The sequence below is a fragment of the Rana temporaria genome, chromosome 1, assembly GCF_905171775.1.
Source record: "Rana temporaria chromosome 1, aRanTem1.1, whole genome shotgun sequence".
Taxonomy (NCBI): domain Eukaryota; kingdom Metazoa; phylum Chordata; class Amphibia; order Anura; family Ranidae; genus Rana; species Rana temporaria.
This window is the reverse complement of record NC_053489.1, coordinates 221303078-221330779: the sequence shown is the minus strand read 5'-3', so window position 1 is coordinate 221330779 and position 27702 is coordinate 221303078. Positions and strand designations below refer to the sequence as shown.

Sequence of the window (27702 nt, the reverse complement as noted above, 5' to 3'; positions counted from 1 at the left end):
TTTACTTCACAGCCTTTATTATATGAAACACATGTGGGAAGAGAGTCTAGTAGAGAGCCCTTGAGATACTTGTTGCCGTGTAACATTTGCCTTTCCATTTCTTTCTAAGCTGTTTTTATTCTCATATGAGCTTGGGTCCATGGCTTGAATCACAGTGCTAAATAAATAAATCAACAGGAAAAATAGACCTGGTTTCTGTTGTCAATAAACAGAGATTGTTGAATGCTATCAAAAAATATCAGGTGTGGGAATTAGGGATGTATACTGAAGAAATGATCATATTAGTTTGTAATGTGTCTGAGTTACTGAAATGTCAGGTGTAATAACTTATGTTCTGTTCAAGCCGACCCTATCCTGAGCATTTCCTTTAAATTTAGTTCCTTTTTTTCAAGTCTGCTTGCCTCCGGTGGTTATTATCTTTTCAATTTAACATTTTATAGCTTTAGGAAATTACAACTAGAAGCTGAAGCTGCCACCTCCTAAACCAGTCCAAACTATTTTAAACTGCTGTTGCAAAATAAATACTTTTACAATGAGAAAGTAGTCAAGACATTAATGTATGAATCGTTATTGCCCGTTGAGGGACATACGATTTCAGGAGTCCTTAAGCACTTGGGTATACTGCTGCCTACAAGAGGGACTTTGTTAAACATATGGGGGTAGATCCACAAAGAAATTACGCCGGCGTATCTACTGATACGCCGGCGTAATTTCAAAATTCCCGCGTCGTATCTTTGTTTTGATTCCTCAAAACAAGATACGATGGCATCTCGGCTAGATCCGACAGGCGTACGTCTTCTTACGCCGTCGGATCTAAGATGCAATTTTTCGGCGTCCGCTAGGGGGCGTTCCCGTCGTAATCCGCGTTGAGTATGCAAATTAGCTATTTCCGACGATCCACGAACGTACGACCGCCCGTCACATTTTTTTACGTCGTTTCCGTTCGGCTTTTTCCAGTGTGTAGAGTTAAAGATGCTATATGGTGGCGTACTCAATGTTAAGTATGGCCGTCGTTCCCGCGTATAATTCTGAAAATTTTACGTCGTTTGTGTAAGTCGTCCATGAATGGGGCTGGACGCCATTTACGTTCACGTCGAAAACAATGACGTCCTTGCGACGTCATTTGGAGAAATGCACCCTGGGAGTTTTTACGGACGGCGCATGCGCAGTTCGTTCGGCGTGGGGACGCGCTTCATTTAAATGAAACACGCCCCCTACCCGCCGAATTTGAATTCCGCGCCCCTACGCCGCGAAAGATACACTACGCCTCCTTAACTTACGGCGCAAATTCGTTGAGGATTCAAAGAAAAGCAAAGTAAGTTACAGTGGCGTAGTGTATCTTACGTACGCTGTTCCCTGCACTGATGTATGTGGATCTGCCCCAAGATGTTGAAACCAACCCCACCTTAAACTGTTTGTTTGAGTTCTAGGAGTTTGGAAGCCTTTTCTTCAGTCTAACTATTATTTTGCTTGCCTTATTATTCATATTTTTCTCTGTTGACTTCATTCAGTCAGTCTACTGTAGATATTTTTTTTTTCTCTTTGGTAACTTGAATGAAGACTTCCAAACAGCTGCTTGAGCTAGTTTCTACAACGCAGCTTTCTGAATAGTTGTATCCTCAGCAACATTTTTGGAGGCCATACTCAGACCCTGCCAGACTCCAAGTTTACGAGCTAGCCTTGAATATGACCATTGGGCGCTGGGCTCAGAATTGTGGCCTTTGTGTACTGCCTTTGGGTCCAGAGTCCTGGCAGAACCTCTGGCGTGACACTGTATCTCTGAAGTGCCCTCTGTAACCAAGACTGGTCAGGCTGAAGCACTAGCAGCTACCTCACTGTGATACAGTTGCACATTCTGTTTTAAAAATTACAATCACTACTGGTTTAATTCCAGTAATGGTTAAAGCGGAGATTCTGCAGCAAATCAGTTTTTTTTCTGTTGAATTTAATGGCTTTCATTATTACAAATTAATACTCACAACTTTGGTGACTGAAAACAACCTCTGTCCATTTTCGTTCAAAAGAGTAAGTTATAAAAAAAGACATTGGCATTTTCCATTTTGCTTGTGGGCACTGTGAAGCCCACAAGCACTGACTTCCTGGAAGCGGTGAATGCTCATCTCCCTGCATTCACCGCTCTATCTTGCGCATGAGCATTGGTTGCCATCACAACGGGCGGCGTCATTAAAAGTACATGCCCCATTGTGATGGCATTCAACAATAATTGAAAAAACTCTCACAGCTCAGAACAGTAAAGATGTTCACCTGCATGCCCTTTTCTAAAATGGCGATATCAGCTACTCCCCCGTCACGCGTCGCTGCTTAGTAGAAAATCTTGTGGGACTACGAAGGACAGCGTTTGCGTTGTATCTTGGGAAGCACGACACTGTGCTCCCAGTACACATTGCGGCGAGTTCCCATACATCACTGCGGCGCCGGGAGACGCCTACTCCCACGGGAGGGAAACCCAGGAAGTCTTAATTATTAGGGTATTTACATGTCAAAATAAAAAATCTTTGGCCAATTGTCTATCCTAGTTGTGCAATGATGCAGAGAAGATAGTCTTATGATTTGGGTGAATCTCCACTTTAAGGCTGTGGGACTCAAGCCATCATCAGTTAGATGGAGTGTTGTGCAAATGCACTCTCCCACCAATCGTCCTACATCTTCCAGCTGCTGCTCTTGCTTCTAAAGTATCATGGGCTCATCCGGTCTCTGTTCTTGTTGCACTGCCTGCCTACAGTGACTGACACCTGTGACCCTCTTAAGCACCAAATGCTTGGGTTTGTGAGTATGTGAGGCCTTGCCTGACATTGGGCCCAGTTGTTTTCCACTACAAGGTACAACATGTTTTCCCAAACACACACAGAGGACAATCTTGCCGCAGTGGATGACCTCAACCTACACTAGTTCTAGGGGCATTTCCTGGCATCCCTAGAAGCAACCAATGCTTGTAATCTTGATCCTAAGACCGTTATTACAGGGTCATCCTCACTGGAATCTTCCTCAGCTCTGGTGAGGCATTCCCTGTGTCCACAAGAATGTCTGCTTTAGATTTTTTTTGTGTTTGTGCTCACTTACTGGTGCAATGTAAATAGGAAAAGAAGGGTAGCAGCGCTCACGTCAGGGACCTAATAAATCCAAGTCTAGAGTCCTGCAAGTCCTTTTAATCACTCACACAAAATTCTGATAAGATATAGGAAGCCGGCAATTCAAAACATCCGTGTTGAATCTTTATTTGCTATGAGGTGATAACAGATAAAAACAGCTTACATGTTTTGGCCATGCTAAGATTAAAGCCATTGGCCAAAACATATACTGTATTTGCTGGCGTATAAGACTACCTTTTACACTTAAAAGAAAAAGCCAAAAAGCAGGGGTCGTCTTATACATCGGGTCAGCTGCTTGGATGCCTGCTGGATGTGCGGTAATACTGTATGTAGCTTCGGCTACATACAGTATATACCGCTTAGCCAATCCCGTTGAGTGACGTATTCAAATGAATACAGAGCATGCTCGATTGGAGTAACAACCTCTGCCAATCCGAGCAGGCTACCTACAGTAGCCTGCTCAGATTGGCTTTGAGAGTCAGAGAGGCATGGGCTGATGATGTTACAGCCTCTGCCAATCCAAGCAGGCTTTGTATTCATTAATAGAATACATTGCTTGCTGTGATTGGCTCCAGCTCCAGCAAGAAGGAAGAAGAATATGGCTCCAGCTTCAGCAAGAATGAAGAAGAATATGGCTCCAGAAGGAAGAAATATGAAGCGTTGGAAGCCTCGGAAGGGGGGTCGTCTTATACAGTGAGTACAGGCAAAAAATCTTAAAAAACTGTAAAATTAGGGGGTCGTCTTATACGCCCGGTCGCCTTATACACCGGCAAATACGGTGCATCTGTTATCACCTCGTAGCAAATACAGATTCAACAAGGATATTTCAAGTTGCAAGCTTCCTATATATTATCTACTGATTCTGTGTCCTTAAAATCTTCTCCTTGTTGAAGCAGTGTTTAAGTCACCTGCAGATGAGATGGATAATTTGAACCTGACTGATGCAGTATGTGCTACCCTAAGTTTATTGGATTGGCCTGCTGTTCTAGCCCTGGGGTCATTTAGAGCTCCTACAAATACAACGACCTTCTCTCTACATCCAGTATTTAAATCATCCCACTATGATGACTGCAAATGACCAGTCCTGGGCCCCTCTAAAGCATGTGATAGACCTTTTTGCCTTTGCGGGGCATTTGATTCAGGATTATGACAGCTTAAAATCCATAAACCCTCAGAGCTGAGCACACATAGAAGAGGAGATTGGGGAATGGATGTTGTGGTCTCTTGGGGGAGCAGGGTGTGGGGATTAAGTGGGGAAGGTCACCAAAATCACTTTTAAAGCCCAGAGCCCACAAAACAAAACAGAAACAAGTTCACGACTTCTACTGCAATATCATTTCAAAGTAAACACTGCTATAATAACTAAAATGTATGTGCTTACCGAAGCTATACGGTGGTGCATACTGTATTTTTGGCATTTCCTCATAGGCCATCACTGAGAAGCTATCTACTGGAAAAATTAAAATGGCACCCGCCACAGCGTAGATCCTAGGTTGCCTGTTAAACCAAGGTCTTTGGGGGGGGGGGGGGGGGCGTAGGAGGCATCATCACATGAAGCTGTTATAGCTCCCTTTTTAGCACAATTCACAGAATGGGATGATTGTGTATTACCATCATCCATTTGCAGCTCCATGAAGTCTTTTTCAATAAACTAGATTCAATGAGTTGAACTCAATGTGCAAAGTAACTAATTGAAACTACTGTTAACAGACACCAAGACATTTCCAGATGGATTCTGATTGGTTGCTGAGCTCATATATGTACTGCCATTATCAAATGGCAATCAGCAGTTGGAAGAAACGGCAAAAAAAATAAAAAGAAATATTGTTTAATGGCAATAAAAATGCAATGTTTGCCTGTAAAAGAAAGTGAAGTTCATTTATCCAGCCTGTTATACTTTGAATTAATCAACCCCTAAATTTGTTTGCACAGTGATATGGATAGACAGCTGCAGCACTGGTGATGTCAGAGGGTTGGTATGACTCCTCTTACCCAGTCAATGACTCTGCATGAGTAAAGATAAAGCTGAAGAAAACTGTTCAGGCAAAGCTCAGACTACAAAAGTAACCTGCTTGTCCACAACAACTGAGAAAAAAACAATACGAGATTCGATTGCTGCATATCCTGTTGTCATTTTGTGCTCCTTTTCATCATTTTATCTAGTACTAATTAACATACTAATGAAACAAGGGGAATCATTATCTAAGGATAAGCAATTTGGCTAAACACAGACACCTCTGTATCTTTGTGTCAATAACCAAAATACTATCTGAAGAGCGTGACCCTAACCTACTGCCAGTTGCAAATTGCAGCTTGGCAAAAATCTGTCCATCTGTTGGAACATGTAGAGATCCAACTGTGGTAATCACGTGGTGTGTGATGGCAATCTCTCCCCCAGCTAGCTCTGAGATTTCCTAATAGATTTTTTAAGCTGTAATATGATAAAAGTAGCAAAGCAAGCAATATTATCACAAGCAAAAAACTTGAGTGATGAGGGAATATGCATTATCAATGCATGGAACATTTTTCCCTACAATATCTGGCTTATAATCTACTAGGTGAAAAGCTAGTAATCACAGTCAAGCAGTACTGATGTCATAATACACAGCAGTACTTGTATTGTATTGCACAGTGCAGCAGGGCAGGGGTCATATTATGCAGACCAGAATTACAGTTGTCATATTACATAATCCAGTAGAACTTGGAGAGGATAATGATTTTCTAAAGCTGGCCATACACTTTAAGATCTACTTCAACCCCACGGCTGAATGAGATAAATTGTCACAGTCAGGGGTCAGGCTTGGAGACTAGTAGTTATAGCAGTAGAGAGGCTCCAACTGACCAGCTGCATAAGTGAACAAGCAGGTTACCCTGGTGGATGATGTGGGCTCACCCGAGGTGCAGGCTCTAAGTACTAGCTGGTGTTCACCAGAGCTCCTGATGGTGGAGATGGGTTCTGCTGCATGTTAGCACCGGGTCACAGTCCTCAGGAATGCCCTACCAGGAGGTGAGCAAGCCATGGTCCAGTAGAAGATATAGCAGGTTGTGGATCAAGCAAAAGAGTGGTCAGTAAACAAGCCAAAGGTTAACAACAAGTGGTTGCAGGTTGAGATCAAGCAGAAGTGTAGTTGAGGAACAAGCCAAGGGTCGATAATGAGTGGTAACAAAGATACGGACTGCAGCAAGAGTGACAAAAGTGAGATATTGGCTGGAGAGAGAGCACAATAATCTGACAAAGAGAAAGTGCAGATACATGGCTTAAATCAGGAAGTTCATTGGAGGAGCAAAGATTTCAAGATTCACGAGAAGCAAGACTTAGGGGAAAGTTGTCTAAACAATCAGGCAGGGAGCTGTCCACCATCTCAGATAGCTCAGCAAGAAGAGTTAGTGCCAGACACAGCAGAGGTCCTAGGTTAAGGTCCAGGCCCTAACAGAAATCTATAGACTTGCGTGGATGGAGGAACCTCTCCTATTAGCTAATGTATTCTGACAGCCGGCATCGGCTACCCCGACAGTGTCTGCTCCTGATTGGATGCTGTCCATTTGTCAATTTTCTTAAATTTTTCAAACCAAAGGGTATCCACGGCTCGAATTTCAGCTGGTTCATCAGCAGTCAGCTCAAAATTCGCTCTGTGAATGATTAAGGCTCCATGCACACTGGAAGCTAAAAAAAAAAGCTATAAAAACCGCCAGTAGCATTTTAGCATTTTTGCAATAGCGTTTATTAGCGTTTTTCAGTGTAGCTTTTTTTTTTCAATGGATAAAAAAACGCTAAAAAAACGCTGGTGCGTTTTTCGGCGTTTCGCTTTTTTTGTGTTTTTTCCCGTCGAAAAACAGCACTTTGAATGCAAATTTCTGCCGTTCAGAAAAAAGCCCATAAACTCCACTGATCATTAACACTAAAAAACGTCCATGTGTGCATGGACACATAGGTTAACCTAGAGTGCAGTTTATGGGCTTTTGAAAAAAAAGCCAAAAACGCTAATAAACTACAGTTTATCAGCTTCAGTGTGCATGGAGCCTAAAGGGTTAGTTCATATTTACCAAAAAAATAAACAAATATACAGATAAGGGGTGTCTGTAGATAAAAACAAACTATGCAGTTTTGACTAAAGTTGAATAAAGCCCTTTCTGTAGGTGTAGGCTATTTATGTATCTCATGAGGCCTGCTCTGGAAACTTGTAGGACGTTGCTCAGCAAGGTCTAGCTTTTACTGCTCACCTCCACCATCACAGGAGCAAGCTCTCAAACTCTGAGTTCAAAGCTACTCCATCAGGGAAGAGAGAGTGCATGTGGGTAGGTTTGAATCAAAGTAAAAGCTTGCTACTGTGATGTTAGAGGTGAACAGTAATAGCTAGGCCTTACTTAGCAATGTCCTAGCACGTCCTGGGAGTTTTCAGCCAAGGCTGCAGAAGGTACATAAATGGCCTACACCTATAACATAGGCATTATTCAATTTTGGTCAAAGCTGTGCATTTTTTTTTAATACACAGATGCGCCCCTTATCTTCATAGGCAAATTTTTGATAAAGGTGAACTAACCCTTATAAGTTTCAGAGTGCTGTCCAATTAAAATTTCTGAAAAAGGATATAATTATTTGAAAGCCTGTGCCATCATGTGACTGAAACTAGCAGCACACACCTAAACGTCTTATTGTGGTGTCTATTTATCACCTTCATTCCAGTGGAAGGGAAATAGTTGCATGGGACATACTTCAGGAAACAAAGTCTGCAGACTACATTGCCAACAACTGGCAGATGGAAAGCCTTTGTATTACGATAAAAGGACTCTCCACAATTGAGAAGCAAAAAATGATAAATGGTGGATTCAAAATAAAGCTAAGATGAATGGGGTAAACATGGGGACACAATAGATAGATGAAAATAAAGTCAAAGATGTTTACAGTTTATGGAAGAAAAAAACTTAATGCAGACATCTATCAGCTTTTTCCATACAAATGTGATCTAGCAAACTTGTTGATGACAAAGATGTATGAGGAAACAAAACTGAGGTCTTAGCAACAAAATCTATTAAATATCTGACATGAAACAATCAAGAAGAGGAATCTTGCTGACTGTAAATCCAAGTCTAAATAATATCTCTTCTTTTCGTTCACACTGACTGTTTATTTTTTTTAAAAATAGGGGGCAGTGAGATCATACGACTGGGCTGCCATTTTGACAAAAATATCCCCTTTGTGATTGGTTGCTTTGTCACCTTTATAAATTCTTTGTGGTCTTGCCTGTAATACCACTCCTGGGATATTTCTAGGAGGAATCATACAGTCCCTCAATTTGATTCCATTACATACATGATATGACTTATTTGGTATAGACTGTATGAATGTGAGTTTGGCGTCTAGACCCACGTTTTGTTTTTTAGACAATGTTGTCTTTTTAAGGTGATGGAAGGTGGTTTTGGTATTGTATTTTTAGTGCCCAATTTTTGAAATTAATAAAGGCTTTTTGTATTTCTTCACATTGTTGTCTACAGACACCCCTTTGAGACATCTCTTTGATATAGGTCAATTATAATTATGGTCCTTTTGGCAGTTTTCTTTATCTGCCTTTGTTTTGTATATACGAAACTTTGACTTTTTTTTAAAGGTTTGGAGAAATAAGCAAAGTGCAACAGCTTACAAAACCGGAAGTCATCTCTCTTTGTCCTGACTACTCTAAGCTGCAGAATTATTGGTAGCTTTAACTGAAAATGTATTAAATGTTTGTTGCTGGGAAACTAGAGGGATGATACAGAATCTCAACAACAGAGGTCCTCCAGAGACAAAGGGGTTCACTTACAAAACGTAAATAGGCTGTTCACTTTGCAAGGGAATTTGCCCCAAGCATAGTGAATGGAGTAATGCTCTGCTGGCTTCCATCATTCAATTACATGCAAGCAAAAAATCAGTTTTATTTGGGTTCCCTGTACATGATTGCATATTCTTTGCAAAGTGAATTTTCACCACATTCACTAAGCTCTGTGGAAACTGGCCCTGCAAAGTAAGCAGCCTATTTGCCTTTAGTAAATCAATCCCAAAGTGTCCGGAGCCTACTCTAAGGTCTATTCAATTCGTTGATACTGACTTTGTATTAAACTGACAACATAAGCAAGGTTTTTTAAATTAACCATAAACTGTGTTTAGTCTTAAGCTGGTCATGTATTTTTAAATTGTATTTGCACTGAAAAGATGTGCTGGCAAAGGTTTCTATTACTACAACACGTACATGGGAAAATTGTAATTCTACTAAACTGTATTAGGTCTTATTTTCGTTTTAAAGAAGAACATGTTCCTCCTTCTATTTTCTGGTGGGCATTTTGCCAGTCATCCCTCAGGGCCTGTTCACATAGGCATTAATAGCAGGCATTTGGTAAGCCTTTGGGAAACATTTAAAACACTTGAAAAATGCTTTGCATAATCTTGTGAATGTAAGGGAATTTCAGCATACATTTGTGTTTGAGAAAAGCTTTCAATATCAATTCATCATTTGGGAAGTTTGAGAAGCTTCTAATGTACATTTGCTAGGATTCTGGAGGCAGTGGTTTAAATAACTAATTGCTGACGGGCATCAAAAACACTTGTTGATGCATCATAAAATGTATGTCATTAATTGATAAAGGAATGAGGCGTTTCATAATCTCTTATACCAAATGTCTATGTGAAGTAGGCCCTAAAGCAGAGCTCCAGGATTCTGGATAAAAGTCTGCAGGTACAAATACTGTAGCTGCTGACAGTTAATATTAAGACACTTACCTGTCCACGAATCCAGAGGTGTCTTCACCTAACCTAATTCTTCAACTGGCTCTCGGGTGATGCAGCCACTATCTCAGCTAAGGGAAACCAGCAGTGAAGCCTTGTGGCTCCACAAATGGTTCCCTGGTGTGCATACGTGGAGCACTGCACTTTGTGAATGGCCAAGCATCGAGGGAAGGAGGAGACGGTGGTGATATGGAAGTGGGAGCGGGTACCTGTTAAACCCCTCAACCCCCCCCCCCCTGAAAGGTGCCAAATGTGGCAGAGGAGGGGGGGAGGCAAACAAGTGAGCTTGTCTTTTTAAGGTAAAACTGTCAGCTATTTTAGGCCATCTTCATACCTCTTTTATTCATTACTGCACCTTTGTTAATATGCAGTATTTCTTGAGTTTTAAAAGGGCTTCCAACGCACCAAAAATAAAAAAAAACTTGTCCAAGAGCAGACAGCACAAGGTGCTTGCTATTGCACTTCTGAGGCAGCAAGCCTTTCTCTATGTATCATTGTGTAGCTGGTAACTCAATTGAAGACTTCTTTGACTTAGGCCCTGTTCACATCTGAGTGATTTTCTGCTTGAAGTTTGTAGCTCTAAAATGCTCAACAAGCTAAATCCCATTCATTTCAATGGCCCCTGTTCACATCTGAGCATTCTGTCACCTGAAGCAAAATGCCCGTCGTGCAAAAAAGTACATTTTGTCAGATTGGACTTCAATAGGAACCCCTGAAAATGGCCGAAATTTGCATTTTTACAAGCGTTTTGTTGCACGTTTTCTGCTCAAACAGCAGCTCGCTAGCCCTAATCTCTTCCACCTCTCCTGCCTCTGGTGCTTTCTATTGGCTAAATAAAAATGCCTGAAGTTGTAAATGCTTGTAATTCGCTTCTAAAACACTTGTAAAAATGCTGAAAAACTCAAATAAAAACACCTAAAAGTCGCTCTGCTCAGGTGTGAGTGCAGCCTAAGGCTAAACTAGACCACCATGTATCCTCTATGGAAGGAGTGCACCTTTATTGGCTACTGATAAAGTCTTGTTAGACTGGGGGAAGATAAGTGACAAGGGCTTAGCCCAAGATCCAGAGAATTCTGTCCTTATACAGGAGACAACAGATTCTGAATATGTATAGAGTGTAATGAATGTCACTCACCTCTCATAGGGGATTTCATTGCTGCTTCCACCATGCCTAGCAGCAGCTGTAAACTCTTGGGATCCTGAGCCAATCCGGATGCAAACGCAGCCAGGGCATCTGCATGGCGACCAAGATACTGAAGGGCAACACCCTGTCTGAAGTATGCCTAAAGAAAAGAGAAACATCAAATTTTAAGCACTCAGAGCTACAGTAATACAAAATTGCACTATGATGATGAAACAATTACAAGCAATAGAGACCATTTATCTCAATGACATTTCTGTAATATACAATACATATAATATATATTTGGCATGTTTATGTACAACATATAATCTTTGGAGGCTTTTTAGAAAGCAGCTGGTGAAATGTGGCATTTTATTTCAGTAGATTAAACCTGCTTTTACTAGTTTTCACTACTGTTTCTCTTATCAGTCTATAAACACATGAAATTATGCTTGGGCAATACATATGCAGTAAAAAGGTGTTATAACGCATCAAAACCTGTGAAGGGGAGTAAAAAGATACCTCCCTGAGCGAACCTCAGTTGAAATTCTCTGAATTGTGGTTGGTTCATGTAGCAAAACATGGTGAAATTGTGGAGGCAAAAATAGAAATAAACAATACAGTCCATCTCAGGAGTGAGAAAAAGACGGTGGCTATGCTCCTACTTACAATGGGACCATGCATAAGAAGCTTAGCCCCCCTCTAAGTTGGCAGTTAGATCACAGCAGCAAAACGAAAAGAATTTGGGGATTTGGAGGAGGCTGAGAGCAACCAAAAGGTATTTCTTTTTTAGTAAAGAATACATACTTTAATATAATTTTTTAAACCAGATTTTAGGGTCACTTTAATTCCTTTATAAAGGCAGAAATGTGGATGTTATGGTTATAATAATATGGTTAAAAAAAATGCAGAGTGCAAAATCTGGTGCGGCTGTGCATGGTAGCCAAACAGGTTCTAACTTCAGCTTGTTCAATGAAGCTTTGATCAAAAAAAAATGCACCAGATTTTGCACTCCGGTTTTAGTAAATCAACCCCAATGGGTTTGGGGTGAAATTGAGAAAAGTAATTTAAAGGCTAACTGAACTTTTCAGTTTAAATCAGACACATACATTCAAGTTGTATCAAAGCAAAGGTGTTTAAAGTCTTAGAATTAGTTTTCTTTGGTGGAAAAAGACCATTCTCCTGCATGCTGCATATGAGAATCCCTACTCTGTGTGGACCAGCGGTCTCCCTGCAGAGGTCTGACACCCCCCCCTGCTGGGTCAGCTCTATAGCTCATCAATCAGCAGGTAGCATAATTTTTCCTGATTAAAGGGATTAAAAGTATCATCAGAAGTGTCTGCTTCTCTGTGCTCCACAAAGAGTGACTGGGCAGTGACTTACTAGGTAAATGGCACAGTTTGCAACTCTTTCAGGAAGGCTAAGGTTTGGGCAACACTGCTTTCCCCCCGTTCCCCTCCAAATCACATTTATTGCAATCATTTATACTGTTGTTGTGTATTACAAAAGAGGAGATTTACTAAAACTGGTCCACACAGAATCTGGTGCAGTTGTCCATAGTAGACAATCAGCATTTTAACTTCAGCTTGTTCAATTAAGCTTTGATAATAAAACCTGGAAGCCGATTGGTTTATATGCACAGCTGTACCAGTTTCTGTGTGTATATTTTTTTGTAAATCTCCCCCAAAGTATTTAATCATAATGTCACAGTCTATGACAATATCAGTTCTCCAGACGTATGCCACTCACGTTTTGCACAGATAAGCTCCCCAATATATGTGATATGTTTAGTTTATACTTACTGCAGTTATTGAGTTTAATCTTATCAAGAATCTCAATGACGTCTATATAGATCTCCTATCAAAGTACAAATTTATTTGACACTATCGCCCTTTCATTGAATTGTACAGAGTGACATCATAAAAGTCTCTCTGTCTTTAATTACCCTGTCCTTTAGGATTTATTTCTTATCTTCTATGCTGCCGCAGTGAAGGTATTGTGCTCATTTTCTGCCATGCTTAAATGATGTATTCATTTCAGTGTCTGTCTGCCAGCAAGCGCTTTCTGATCTCATATTTATTCACTATATAGCGCAATGGAAAAAAAGTAGAACAGATCAATAAAATGAACAAAAACTATAACTGCTATGATCCCCTTGGATAATGGTTTATTTGTTCGTATGAGTCTTCACTCGACAATCAATGTTAATCAAGCCGCTACCGATTTTGCAGCTTTTATTTCAAATGAAACGTAATATTATCCAGTAATACACTGATGGATAGAGAAATAGGAAAACAATGGCAAGCTAGGTAAATGTGGTTATCATTCCCAGCCCTAAGGGAACCCTGAAGCACCAGTCTGCCATTCAGTGTCACTGTGTCCGCTCCACTACAAGTCAGACAGGTAATCCCTGACTAATAGACTGGATAACTGGTGTGGAGTCAACCAATGCTTACTTTTAATGAATAGCACCAGGAGACAAGGCGATTTGTCTATTGTATGGCATCCTAATATATATTTCATGTGTATGGATGCTGTCTCAGCTACTATACAAGCATGGAGGTTTGGTATTACATGGTAAATGTATTGTCCTAGCACTGCAGGGTTATTAAATATATATATTTTTTTACAAACAAACGTTTGTTCAAATACTCAGGATAGGTGGACAATAAGAAATAAAACAGTTGGGTTGGTATCAAATGATTGGCCTTAAAGGAAGACTCCATGCTAATGGGAAGTAGGATATGTATTTATATAGGGGGCCGTTGAATTCACAAAAAAAATGAGACAAAGCTAAAGCCTAGTATGTAAAATAATATATATATATTTTTTTTCTAGTAATAAAATATTTTGTTCATATTTTTTCCATGTATTGGTGCATATCAGTGATGTTGTCCTCCTGCAGCCTCTGTTGCATTGCATTTATCACAGCAGATTTCCTAATGGTGATAGTAGCAGATCATGCCTGCCTAAGATATGTTGAAATAAATATTTATAGTGTCCATCAAAAGACCATGTAAAAGGGTGACAACACAGGAGCACAGTTGGTAGACAGGAACAGAGTTGTCAAAACAGGAAGTGCCTAAACAAGGCTTTTAATGGAAAGACTACCAAATATTATGTTGATTTATTTATAATGATAGCTGCCGATTTTGAAAATGAATTTTGCAAAGATACCACCATTCTAAAGCGTATACAAGATATTTAATGATTGGTTTTTACATATACTTAAACACACCTAAGGTCCAGGCCTATGTTACACAGTTAGTCAGGTTGAAAAATACACAAGTCTAGTTCTAGTCTACATTTGTTTCAACCTATAAAAGGGGAAATAAAACATACAATCCCATATACACAATGCTATACCCACAGTTGATCCAGAGGAAGGCAAAAAAAAACAGCAAAGCAATTTGCTCCAGCAGGGGAAAATATTCCTTCCTGATGCCCCGATTTGATATTCCCTGGATCAACTTATCCTATAAATGTTAGTATCCAATTATATTATGTACATTTAGGAAAGAATCCAAGTCTTTTTTTAATGCAATCTGCTGAGCTGGACGGAACCACCTCTGGAGGGACTCTATTCCACATTTTCACAGCTCTTACTGTGAAGAAACCTTTCTGTATTTGGAGATGAAATTGTATGTTATGCACCCTAAAACAATTTTAATAAAATGAATAATACAAAATTGTAAAAACATTGTAATAATTGTAGGGATTTACTGTAGCTGACACCCCAGTGCTTTTACTGTGAATTTGAAAGTGAGTTTCTCCACAATTCGTATAGCTATATAGGTGAATGATGGATTGTTTTTATAAAGTGCATTGTTTGCTAGTTCAGAATATATAAATATTTTAGTCTGAAAAGTCTTGGCACGGTAAAGGTTCGCTTTAAGTAGATCACATCCTAAATAAATTTAGCCATAGCTATTTGCCAATGATTAAACTCTTGTATTCTCTTTTTTCTACCTAATGCTGCATAAAAGCTCCTATATTTGCAGACATGACATCAGCAAATGTAATAATTCTGGTGACATACAGATGGAGACACTGCACCCAATACTGTTTTATTGATCCATGAACTCTTAGGCCTCGTACACACGACCAGTTTCCTCGGCAGAATTCAGCTTCCGACCGAGTTTCTGGCTGAATTCTGCCGAGGAAACTGGCCGTGTGTACACTTTCGGCCGAGGAAGCCGACGAGGAGCTCGGCGAGGAAATAGAGAACATGTTCTCTATTTCCTCGTTGTTCTATGGGAGAACTCGTCCCGCCGAGCTCCTCGGCGGCTTCAGTGCTGAACTGGCCGAGGAACTCGATGTGTTTGGCACGTCGAGTTCCTCGGCCGTGTGTACGAGGCTTTAGAGTACCATCCAAATACTTCAAGAACCATAAACATCAAACCATATTTCCTAAATGCACATGTCTAGCCGAAGGGCTTCATTTAATAATTATGTGCATGTTTGATGGCTATGTCAATTTATAACAATGCTGACCCTACTCCATCTGACCAAGCCTCTAAAATACCAATGCTAAAATATCATACCTTTATCACATTCATATATACAGTATGTATTGACAGCCAAATTGAGCAGATTCGGACATAAACTCCCTGCATCACTAGACCAATTGAACTTTTGTCTTGCCTATCTGACATCCAGATGTAATTTGACGTAAGGATTTATTTGTAATGCTGAAGGCTGTATGTAAAAACACTTAAAAGTGACCTCACTACACTGAGTCCTGAACATATCCTGAGTCGTCAACACATAACACATGACCAACTAATCATTTCCAATCAGTTTGATCAATGATCCTGTGCTCCATCTGAATATAAAGGCTCTCCTAGCAGGCCAAGGGATTAAAAAAAAAACCCTGCCCATTGCCCATTTGCTGAGACACCCCATATACCCATAACCTGACCTTGCATTGCCCTTCTCATATCTAGTACCACCAAGTACCCGGTCACCTAGTGGTAGAAGAGAAAAGTGCAACAAGGCCAAACTTAGGGAGAAATCAATAGATCTCTCTTAATCAACCAGGATAACTACTCCTGGCAAGTAAATTTGTGAGGAGCAACCCTGTCTAAACTCCAGGGGCTACAGTAATATATTATATTAAGCTTAATACATTGGGGGAGATTAACTAAAACTGGTGCACACTGAATCTGGTGCAGCTGTTCATATTAACCAATCAGCTTCTAACTTCAGCTTGTTCAATTAAAACCTGGAAGCTGATTGGTTTCTAAGCACAGCTGTTTTGCTAGTATTTTATCTTCCAATAGAAACACAATATTACTGCTTACAGACTAAAACATATGTGGAAATTAGACCTGAAATATTAGAACGTACTCATTTTTAATGATAATACCTGTTAAAGGCAGGACACAAAAGAATATTTTAAAATTGCACTGTATGTCATCTTTAAGGTCACCAAAACCTAAAACACATGTTTAAAGGTATTGTGTAACCTTAGTAAACGTATATATAAAATAAATCAAGAGCTAATAGATTTTCATTCATGAGAAAGAGAACCTCCAGACAAATATATCACTCTCCAAGTAATGTAACAGAGGAGCAAAAGCTAATCTACATAGTATTGGCTCCATCCCCCACTGTGTTTCACCATGTTAATGATAAAAGAACCAGGCACATAAATATTCATTCAATATCAAATGATCCATCATGTTTAAAACCTGTGCGTTCTACCTTTTTTTTCACTAGCAACATGTTGTGAGTATGGATTTCTTTTTGTTTCAGGTTTTTTTTTTGTTTCAAAAACAAGTTGAACTTCATGAAATAACATGGCCATTCTGTTAATGCCTAAAAACATATTCCAGCTGCTGCCAATGGGCAGTTTACGTTAGAGTTACACATAAGCATTGCATTTCCATTCAGAGTAAAATATAATTTTTTTTTTTGTCCTATCTGTTAATAAAAACACAAAAAGAATAGAGTGAAACCACAATTGTCTGTCATTGAGACCTGTATGGAACATTCAGTGACCAATAATTTAAATAAAGACAAATGGATTATAGGAACTAGCTGTGGGATATACTGTATAGCAAAGGAGTCCACATTGTGCTCATGTGTACTAGTGTGTGGTGCAATAATGCTTATCATCGGTAAATACCAATGTAGCAAATTAATAAAGATTTGCAAACCTGAGTTGGAGGACTGAGATTGTCAAGGATTAAGCACTCATCAATGACTCTGTAAGTAAATGAACATCAAATTAACTTAAAAATGCCAACTATAACCAGGGGTATTTACTAAGTGCTAGCGGACAGAATAGCCTGTCATTGCTTAGTTAAGCCTGTTTATCCGCATAAGTCACAATTGGCAAAGCAACCTGGCTTGCATTGGGATGCCGGTGGTTTAGAACAAAATATGGAATGTTTTACTAAACACTGTTTTGTGTGCAGAATGTTCATAGTCAAGATCTCATTTTGCTTAGTGTTAAAGTGTTACTAAACTCACAACAGTAAAATCAGTCTGTATTTGCAGCAAAGCATGACTGGTAAACTCACTGTGGAACCTAAGGGGTTAATCCTCTGCATTGTGTAAAAAGGATGTTTGATCCTCTTTGCACGGATCTTCTGCTTCTTGCATTGCCCCCAAAACATATCCGGATAAGACAGAGTTAGTGGAGTCAGTCTGCACATGCTCAGTTTGGTGAGTATTGCTAGAGAGTGTTTTTTTTTTTGGGGGGAGGGCATGTGATCAGCACAGTCCAGACAGTGGGTCAGGGGTCCTGCATCCTGATTGGACTGCCAGTGCAGTATGAAAACTCCTTCTACTGATAGAAGTCACAAGACTGCTACATTCTGCTGATGAAAGAACATATTTAGCAGTTTATATTTACTAAAAGAGTACGTGTCCATGTTCTGTGTACTGTGGGAGACCAGATAGAGTGAATGCAGTGTCCTGGGTTTAGTAACACTTTAAAATGGAGCCAGCTGAGAAAAATGAACCCAGATAAGCTTATACTAGCTTAGAATACTCAGTCCAGGTTTTCTGACAAAGTCCAGAAAGAGTGTAACACTGCTCAGACTGTGGATAAAGATTTCCTCATGGGTGCTGGCCCCTACTCACCACCATCAATAGTAATTAAAGAAAAACAAATTGGTCGCATACCATGGAAGGAAGCACTTCTGTAGAATAATTACTTTATTGTCAAGGTGCCAAAGGACGTTACAGGAACATTGGTAGACAGGTTTCACACAGATAACTCGTGTTTGTTCACAACGGTTACAACGGTTGTAAACCATCACAAGTGTAAAAACCGGTCTACCAATGTTCCTGTACCTTGACAATAAAGTAACTATCCTACAGAAGTTCTTCCTTCCATGGTGTGCGACCAATTTTCTTTTTCTTCAGCTTTTCTGCCAAATGGTAAAACTGCAGGGCTGGTTCATTAGTATGAGTACCAAAACCCTCCCCATGCATGCATAGACCCCTGAGTGACTGAATCATCATATTGAGTGTGATAAAGTTATTTAACAGCAGCTTCAAGGAAGCTATCACTGCACCAGTGTCTATGAAAGTGAATGTACGAGTACTTGTATTTTCCACCTATTGTCTACTATTAAAGTGAAAGCCTAGATATTCATGGTCATGTGGTCCTGCAGCTCTGGCTCCGGGAGCGCTGCAAATTCCAGGAGCAGTGACGTCACCAATTGGCTCCTTTGGCCCAGCTGTTGTCAGTGATCCCTCCTCTCCAATGCAGCAGCCGCTCACTGACACAGGGGAGCCGGAGCTGTGGGATCATATGACCAGACCAGAGCAGATTTAAAATAGGCAAGTACACATATCTTATTAATATAGGTTAGACAGGATAGGTAGGAGGGGCTTAGACTTAGGCTTTTCTTCCACTTTAGCTGTTGATTTACTTATTGCAGTTTATTGTAAAGAAAAAGACATCTCAGGCCTCGTACACACGAACGAGTTTCTCTGCAAAAAACAGCAAGAAACTTGCTGGTATTTTTTTTTTGCCGAGGAAACCGGTCGTGTGTACACTTTTCGACGAGGAAACTGTCGAGGATCTCGTCGAGCCAAAAAGAGAGCATGTCTTCTTTTTCCTCGACGGGAATGGAGAAATTTGGCTCGCCGAGATCCTCGACAGCCTAACAAGGAACTTGACGAGCAAAACTATGTGTTTCGCCCGTCGAGTTTCTCGGTCGTGTGTACGAGGCTTCAGTGGTTGTTCTCAGCAGTGTAGAGCACATTAATAAGGGCTCATGCACACCATGTGTGCTAGGTAGCCTTTGCCAACTATGTATGAATGCGAGTTAGGGCCTCTAGATTGTGCTCCTTGAGGGTAGGGACTGGTGTGAATGTACAATATATATTTAAAGGGCTGCATAATGTGACGGCGCTATATAAGTGCCTCTAATAAATAAATAAACTACACACAAGGCAATTTTCTCAGAGTCCTATAAGTTCAGTTCACACCACTTTGTGACATTTTAATAAACATTACCTTATGATGCTTCAGCACAGTGTATAATGTGGCTGCTGATGTGAATGACCCCTAATTTACATTCACTGGTGGTGAATCGTTCATTGTCATTCAAAACCTGGAAGTGGTATCTGCAGTGAATGTTTGCTTTCTAAATATGTCCATAGCGTTGTCTATAATAGGAAGGAATGCTTCATTCAGGGTAGTGAATAACAAAAGGAATAAACAAAGCAATTGATTCCAAAACACCAACATGCCTTCTTGTGTGGCATGCAGAAAAATCACACAGCTTTGATTCATTTGTTACTCTTGCACGGCGCCTGGACCGGATTGTTTCTTAATACAATTACTAAAATAATGCCACCCCCTTTACTAGAAAATTTGGAGGGGGCTAAACACTTAGCCTCTTATTTATATTCGTTTTGTAAAACATCTGTTCTGCCACAATACCATTCTCCTATTGTTAGAGGAGTTCCAGCAAAACAGCGGAAATAAAACTCCACTGGTTTCCTTATGCTGAAAGTGGTGTCCATAATCCAATTGTCCAAGGCTGTGCAGAAACAGCTCCTAGGCTGGCCATACACCCGTAGAATTCCATTGGAGTGTTCATACATAAATTCAGAAAAAAACATTCATCAAACTGTTCAATGGTGCCGTTATGGATTCAACAAATTTTGGATGAAAAAATGCTAATCTTTCAAATTCAGTGTTCTTTCTCAGGGTAAAAATGCACATTACTATATGCAATTTCTTATGCAAACAAAAAAACACAATCTCCGTTAGAATTTCATTCACTAAAGAAAAATATTTCTTCTATTTTTCTCCTCACTATGGTTGAAAATGATCATTGTTTTGATCCAATGAACTATTAAAAAATCAAACAAAGGTGCTGATTTTTTAAAATTCTACTTGGGTATGGCCAGCTTTAGGACCACCTTACACTGGCGATTGTGCTGCCAGCAAGGTCACCGAGAGGTGTAACTAAAGCCTTCCCTAAAAAGCACTATTTCCTTAGAGCCCGTTCACACTATTGCATTTAAAAAACACACACTTGCTTTTTTATGCATCTTCCTCAAAGCACATAATGCATTTTTTTCACAACTTAAAGCGTTAAAATGTAATGTGCAAATGTTGCAGCAAGCTGAATTCTTAAACGCAAACACATTGGGGTTGATTTACTAACGGGAAATCCACTCTGTACTACAAGTGCAGTGCAAGTGCAGTTGCTGTAGATCTGAGGAGAAAAATCTGAAATGAGGAGAAGCTTGGGTCACTATTCTCCCCCCCGACACCAACAATGATTCCTCCCACTGGCAGCCTTGATGGGGCACTGTTCTTCCTATTGACATCAAAGATGGCACAATATTTTTTCCATTGACACAAATAACAAGGCTCTGTTCCTCCCATTGACATCAATAATAGGGCACTATTTCTTGCACTGATATCAATGAAGGGGCATCATTCTTCTCACTGACTTCAATGATGGATACTATTCCTCACACTGACTCCAATGATGGGGCAATATTCCTTTTAGTGACAACAGGCTCTATGCATTTTTTTCTCCAATTTACCACCAAGTCTGATACACATTTTATTCCCACTGACGCTGGGGTATTTTCTTCTCCCACTGGCCACAGTCTGACCTCCTTAAAATCTGAATGACTATAAACTAGCTCTTTGTTTAGATAGTTTGGAGACCCCTAAAAATGCTTCTTGCTCAAACCTTAGTGCCCTTTGCTGCTGTCTTCTGGGCTCAGGCATCTAACATCTCTAATTAGTTCACACGCATGCATACTGTGCAATACATTTCCAGAGACCTACGACAGCAGAACTCTAGGCAACTCACTGGATAAATGAGGTAAAGCTTCACTTTGCAAGGAATACCCAATCTCATGCAAGGACAATACAAAAAAAGCATTGGTGCTTGCTCATGATTGGATAATAGAAATCAGCAGAGCTTCCTCTCACTTACTAAGCTATGGAGCAACTGCACCTGCAGACAGAGCCGATCCGCCCTATACGCTCACTGCGCAAGCTGCGTAGGGCCCCGCAAAATACTCGAGGCTCCCGCCTCCCCCTCGTGGGTGCAGGGGCGGCGCCAGTGGAATGGGAGTCTTTCTCCCAGCGATCGTGGAGGGGAAGAGAGAGAGAGAAACGCCTCGATGTTTAGAGCGCAGCGCAGGCATGGAACACAGCAATAACAGTTTTCATTTCAATTGCTGTATTCCCCGCCGCTCGCTGTCAGATACAGCCCCTCCTCCTGGTCCCAGGACTTTGATAGACAGATCACCCGTCCAATCCTGATGGCGGGTGATCTGTCAATCAAAGTTCCCCGGCCAGGGGGCGGTGCTGTATATGACATTGAACAGCGGGAATACAGCAATTGAAATGAAAGCTGTTATTGCTGCATTCCCTGAGCTGCACTCTGATCATCTGGGCGGCTCTCCTGTTCCTCTCCTTTCTTTTCCTGCACAGTTAGGCTGAATGGTGGGCACAAGGCTGAATTTGGTGTGCACTGGGCACAAGGCTGCATTGGTGGGCACAAGGCTGCATCATGATGGGCACAAGACTGCATTTGGTGGGCACTGGGCACAAGAATGCATGGTGGGCACAAGGCTGCATGGTGTGCACTGGGCACAAGGCTGCATTTGGTGGGCACAAGGCTGCATGGTGTGCACTGGGCACAAGGCTGCATGGTGTGCACTGGGCACACGGCTAATGGTTTACATAGCTCACAGCATCACGGTTCAGGTAGAGGGCCACTTAGCAGAATTTTGCTTAGGGCCCCAGGGAGGTCAGGACCGGCACTGCTTGCAGAGTGCAAGATATGTGTGGAAGATCTAAGCCACCCTTAAAATAAATCAGGCAGTAAGTTAAGGAAGGAGTGATAATGATGATGAAACGAAAATCAACAAGCTGCAATGTTTATCGATGATTCATTCAGTAAAAAAAGCGCTCAAGCAGAGAATTGATCAAGCAGGATGTGAAGAAGGCAGAGGGCATTTGTAAAAAGGATTGGCAACTCTTTGATCAACTTACAGTACATGTAGATGAAGCTATCTCGCATTAAATGAGAACAGAGATAACAGACCTGACAGAAAAATGGATGAACATGTTATGACATAATAATCTGAGGCAGGTGCCATTTCCATCCTGGCTAACACACAGTTAAAAGGCTGGTTTCTTTTATATGGAAAAAATGGATCAATCACTGAGATTTGCCTGAAGGGTAAAAAAAAAAAATCTATATTTCCAATAGTCAGGAAAACTCTGCACTGCTTACATTTTTTTCTTTGCTTGGCAGAAGAAGATTTTGCATTAAAGTGGGCCATGTGCCTGCACTACAGGCGGTGTCAGTGCAACTTAAATGGTCAACAAAACATATAATATACTGTAAGGGCACTTAAGCAATTTTAGACCAGCTTCTGTGTTTAACAGCTTGAATTTTCCCCTTTCTACTTTCAATCATCAGCCCATAATCATGATGAGCAAACAAAGTGACCAATAGAGATAGTGGAAAGGGGTGGGCATCCGAAGTACTGACATAAAAGCTAATCTAAATTTGCATACTGGACTATCCTGAGTTTCAGGGTATTGTGAGGTATAGGACTAGTGATGCATGTACCTCTGTCTACCTGTTGTACATAAAGTATATGATGATCAGAAAGTTTAAAAGCATTGTACATTTTCAAAAGTTTTTATTGTTTTAACTACTGTAGGTATTAGTATATTTCTATTCCCTGTGTTGTTTGTTTGTCTTACCTTGTAATGATAGGCTTACATGTTGTGGCTGCACCATGTAGTGTCATGGCTGATCGATTCCCCTATTGTCTATGTTATCATTCACCTAACATCTCCCTATTTGCTAACAGGCAACTTCTTCTTTCGTGTCACACAGCTGTAGATTTACTAAAACTGAAAAGTGCAAAATCTGGTGCAGCTCTGCATAGAAACCAATCAACTTCCAGATTTTATTGTCAATGCTTAATTGAGCATGCTGAAGCTAGAAGTTGATTGGCTACCATGCACAGTTGCACCAAATTTTTGCACTCTCCAGTTTTAGTAAATAAACCCCACAATGTCCAATCCATGTCCAGCCGTTGCATCACAATTGCGCTACTGTGATTAAACACATCTCTTTCAACATGATGAGATCTCTGTTTTTTGCTCTGCCTGTTTGTGTCTGGGTCAGATTTAATTACTGTTTATCCCTCGCCTACACCAGCTCTAGACTGAGAAAACCAGTTTTCAGACTACAGAGGTAGTACATTAGCGTGTGCAGTGCCATGTGGCATGCCTTGTGTTTGATCACAAACCACAACAAAATATGACAAAAGAATGTCAAGATTACTGTACTATAGGCTGTGCATACAAGGCAACAAATGACACCATTAAACGACATGATCAATGCACATCGTATACAGGTGAAAAATATGAGGTGCAGGTAGGAAGGTTTGCCTTCTGAATGGGCTGAAATCGCACTGTATCACACAAAAAGAAGTGCATGCACTGCATATAAATATGTACCACTCCAAATAGCATTATACTGCATTACCATGGGATCTGGTGCAGAGAAATGCACTGTGTTTGTGATCTGCATCTAGGGTGTCGTTAGGAATATTATTATTATATAGGATTTATATAGCACGAACGCTTTATAATATATAAAGGGAGACAATCGAGCAACAATACAATTCACTACAAGAGGGGTAGGAGGGCCCTGCTCCTGTGAGCTTTCCGTCTAATAGGGAGGGGCTGGTGAAACAAAAGGTAGTAACTGTGAGGGATGAACTGATGAGGAAAGTAGATTTGGTTGTTAGCTGAAGACAGGCTTCCCTGAAGAGATGAGTTTTCAGGGATCGCCTAAAAGTGGACAGAGTAGGAGATAACCGGACAGACTGGGGTAGTGAGTTCCAGAGGATGGGAGAGGCTCCGGAATATATGGACACCAGCAGCAGATCGTACACCCAGTGCAGTTTAAACGCCATGCCGGAAACACGCAAGGAACGCGGGTTTCCCGCACTGCATTCTGGTGTAAACAAGCCCTTAGGCTGGATTTACACCTATGCATTTTTAGTGCTTTTTGCATTTTGCAGATGTGCACTACAGACCGTGTTCCACAGGAAATCATGTTAAATAGACTGTAGCGCAAATGTGCAAAATGCAAAAAGCACTTAAAATGCATAGGTGTGTACCCAACCTTAAAGCAGACTTCAAGTAAAAAAATACAAATTTATTGGAGAACATCTAGAAAGGTAAATTGTGTCTAAGCAGCACCCTAAAAGATTTATCTTTTATCTTGAATTCCTCCTGAATAACAGCAATGCACTGCAAAAGGCTACATCTAAGGCTATCTAAAGCACTGTTGTGAAATTTGGAATGAGATTTGCTGATGTCACTTCTGTACTGGTAACAGATTTCCTTGCTGAAGAGGAAACTGTACATAAGGGCCTGTAGTGCAAGGAGCTCTCTGCTTCATTCATTCTGAGGATCTGTGCTTTTTGCACCTTTGCTGCTCTTTTAACCCACCAGTCATCAGATCACGAGTCAACACATGACATAACATAACAAAGCCCTACCTTTACCTACACAAGCAACCCTGGTTATTGGTCCTTTTGCCCTTTTGGCACAACTTTCACAATAATGGTCCTCAATTAGGCAAGGCTCTCAATGTGCATTATGTAATACAAGTGAATTAATTGATTCGTATTGTTAAACATTATTCTCCATTACAACCCATTACAATATATTGTGATCTCTAACACAATTAGGCCTCACACTCCAGTAGAAAAACATAAGGCACAAATAGCTCGTACAATAAGCGATATCTGTTATAATTATCTGCGCCTGTTTTTCAAAAGACAGGTCCTCTGTTCTCTGGGAAACAAAAAGAAAGCATGGCATTAGTTAAAATCAGAGGTGACAAGGCACATTTGTGAACATAAATATCTATCTGCTTTCCATTAGCAAACAGTGATCGCGGGGCAATTTCTAATTAATTGGATAGAAGCAGAATTTATTCCATTAACCGCCATTACTATTGTAAGGCGTCTGAAGCAGCCATGCGGCTACTGTGAGAAATCAAGCCAGTAAATTACATTTACTTTGCTTTGTAATATAAACAAAGAAAATAAAATTTGCTCTGGCTAAATAGATGAACGCAAATTAAATATTACAGCTAATGAAAAGTGATGTTCTTGAGTGACCCTTGGCACCCAAGGTGGCATTTGCCATACTGAACTGTCACAGGCTGACATCACGCACACAATATCAGATTGCATACCACAGGCAAATGTGCTTTCCTTTGTCATCTACTGTGAAGCATTCAGTCCTCCAGCAGCGAAGTGCAAGTTCTGGGTTGGAACGGCTGATTGATTTAAGCAGACATTCAAGCCCAATTATGAGTTATATTGGAGTTTGAGACAAAGAAGGCATTTTCATTGTGCAGATGTCACCCAGTAAGGGAGATATTGCACCTGTTCTCTCTTAACCACAGGCCAGTATGTCAATTGTTCCTGACTAATAGAGAAAAGTCAGTAGTTACTACAGACCCTGTCAACTGTCATCCTTATGAATACCATCATGTATTTTTCCCTTAGTGAAACATGATGGTGATTGACAGTTCTAATTCCCCAAGAGTTTAGGTCAAGGAGGCTTTGCGTTTCATACCCTGGACAAGGTCATTAATATGACTTTTAAGACTGTCTATGTCATAGCAATGACAATTATATTCCAGCTATTTATCTGACCTCTTACCTTCTCTTCTATTAATATTTTGAAAGACTTACCCTACAACGTTACTCTAGGTATTATTTATTTGATTCCATTAATGAAAATATACAAGGCCCACACAGAATGTAGAGCCATCAGTGGCAATTTCCAATGGATATCCAATGCCAAGTTTTGCCAGTGGAGTGACAGGTATGGCCATATGCAGTTCCTTGAAATTGGTAGGTACACAATTCTCTAGGGATAAGAGTTTCCAGATATACATATATTATATTATTTCTGCATTATCAGCATTCTTGATCTAGCTTGTTAAAGTGGACCTAGTATCAGATATGTTTTCATGTTGTACCACTTTTGTAACTGACACTACCTTCATCATCCTTTCCTTAAAGAGGAGCTCCAGTCTCTTGTGTAAAAAATAAAAGTTAGCAGCTACAAAAGCTGTAGCTGCTGACTTTTAATAAGCAGCCACTCACCTGTCCCACGATCCAGCGATGTACTCACCCCAGCCGTTTTCACCTCCCATTTTCTCTCCCTAGAGCTGATATCTTAACTGTGGGCACCAGGCTGGAACAGCTTCATAGCAGGGTGCCCGTTGCGTGAGACGTGCATTGTGAATGGTCTTGCAGTCTTCTGGAACCTGTGATGTGTCCCAGAAGACTGCAGAGAGGGAAGGGTACTTCCGCTCCAATCGCCTAGGAGTGGAAGTGGGAGTAGGTACCTGTCAAAATCAGGTACCCACCCCCTTCTCACAAAAAGTGCCTTTTCATAAACAGGAGCAGGGGAGGAGGCCTTAGGCCTCGTACACACTTGCTGGGATTTTTTTTTTGCCGAGGAAACCGGTCGTGTGTACATTTTTCGACGAGGAAACTGTCGAGGATCCCGTCAAGCCAAAAAGAGAGCATGTCTTCTTTTTCCTCGACGGGAATGGAGAAACTTGCCTTGTCGAGTTCCTCGACAGCCAAACAAGGAACTTGATGAGGAAAACGATGTGTTTCGCCCGTCGAGTTCCTCGGTCGTGTGTACGAGGCTTTGAAGCGGAACTTCCCCTTTTGGGTGAAGCTCCGCTTTAAGGACTGAGCCATCTTTGTTCAGGCACTATCCAGGTTCAGCAGCTACCTCCTGGACTAATATTCTAACTCAAAGACAGTACAATCCTTGTGCCTGTGCAATTAATGGCTATGTTCACAAATGTCTAACACAGATAAATCCCCTTCTGCAGTCTCTCAGTTTGTGATCTGCTACAAAGTTACAGCATACAGCCTGAGCGATCACTGAGGCAGAGGGGACTGAAGAAATGCTTTCTCCTAACTGCAACAGACTGATGACTTATTTTTGGCCCAAGAAAATTCACTTGACTAGAACTTAAGAACTGCTTTTTAATCATAAACGGTTAAGGTTATACTAAAATAATACAGTATATTGTCACAAGTCAAGTCTCTTACTGAAAAGAAAAGAGTATTTTAATACCCCACTCAAGGAAATTTGAAAACTCTCCCTTGCAGTGTAGGGCTGCACCTGCACT

General features: G+C 40.7%; 1 protein-coding gene across 2 annotated transcripts in view; it reads right to left on the bottom strand.

Annotated features, from left to right (window-relative positions):
- The window catches only part of TTC28 (tetratricopeptide repeat domain 28), a 636155-nt gene that overhangs the window by 439219 nt on the left and 169234 nt on the right, over positions 1-27702 (bottom strand). For both annotated transcript variants that reach the window (XM_040350766.1, XM_040350776.1), the window contains exon 2: positions 11003-11150. In XM_040350766.1, the coding sequence (XP_040206700.1) occupies positions 11003-11150 (148 nt within the window). The remainder of the gene's footprint in view (positions 1-11002; positions 11151-27702) is intronic.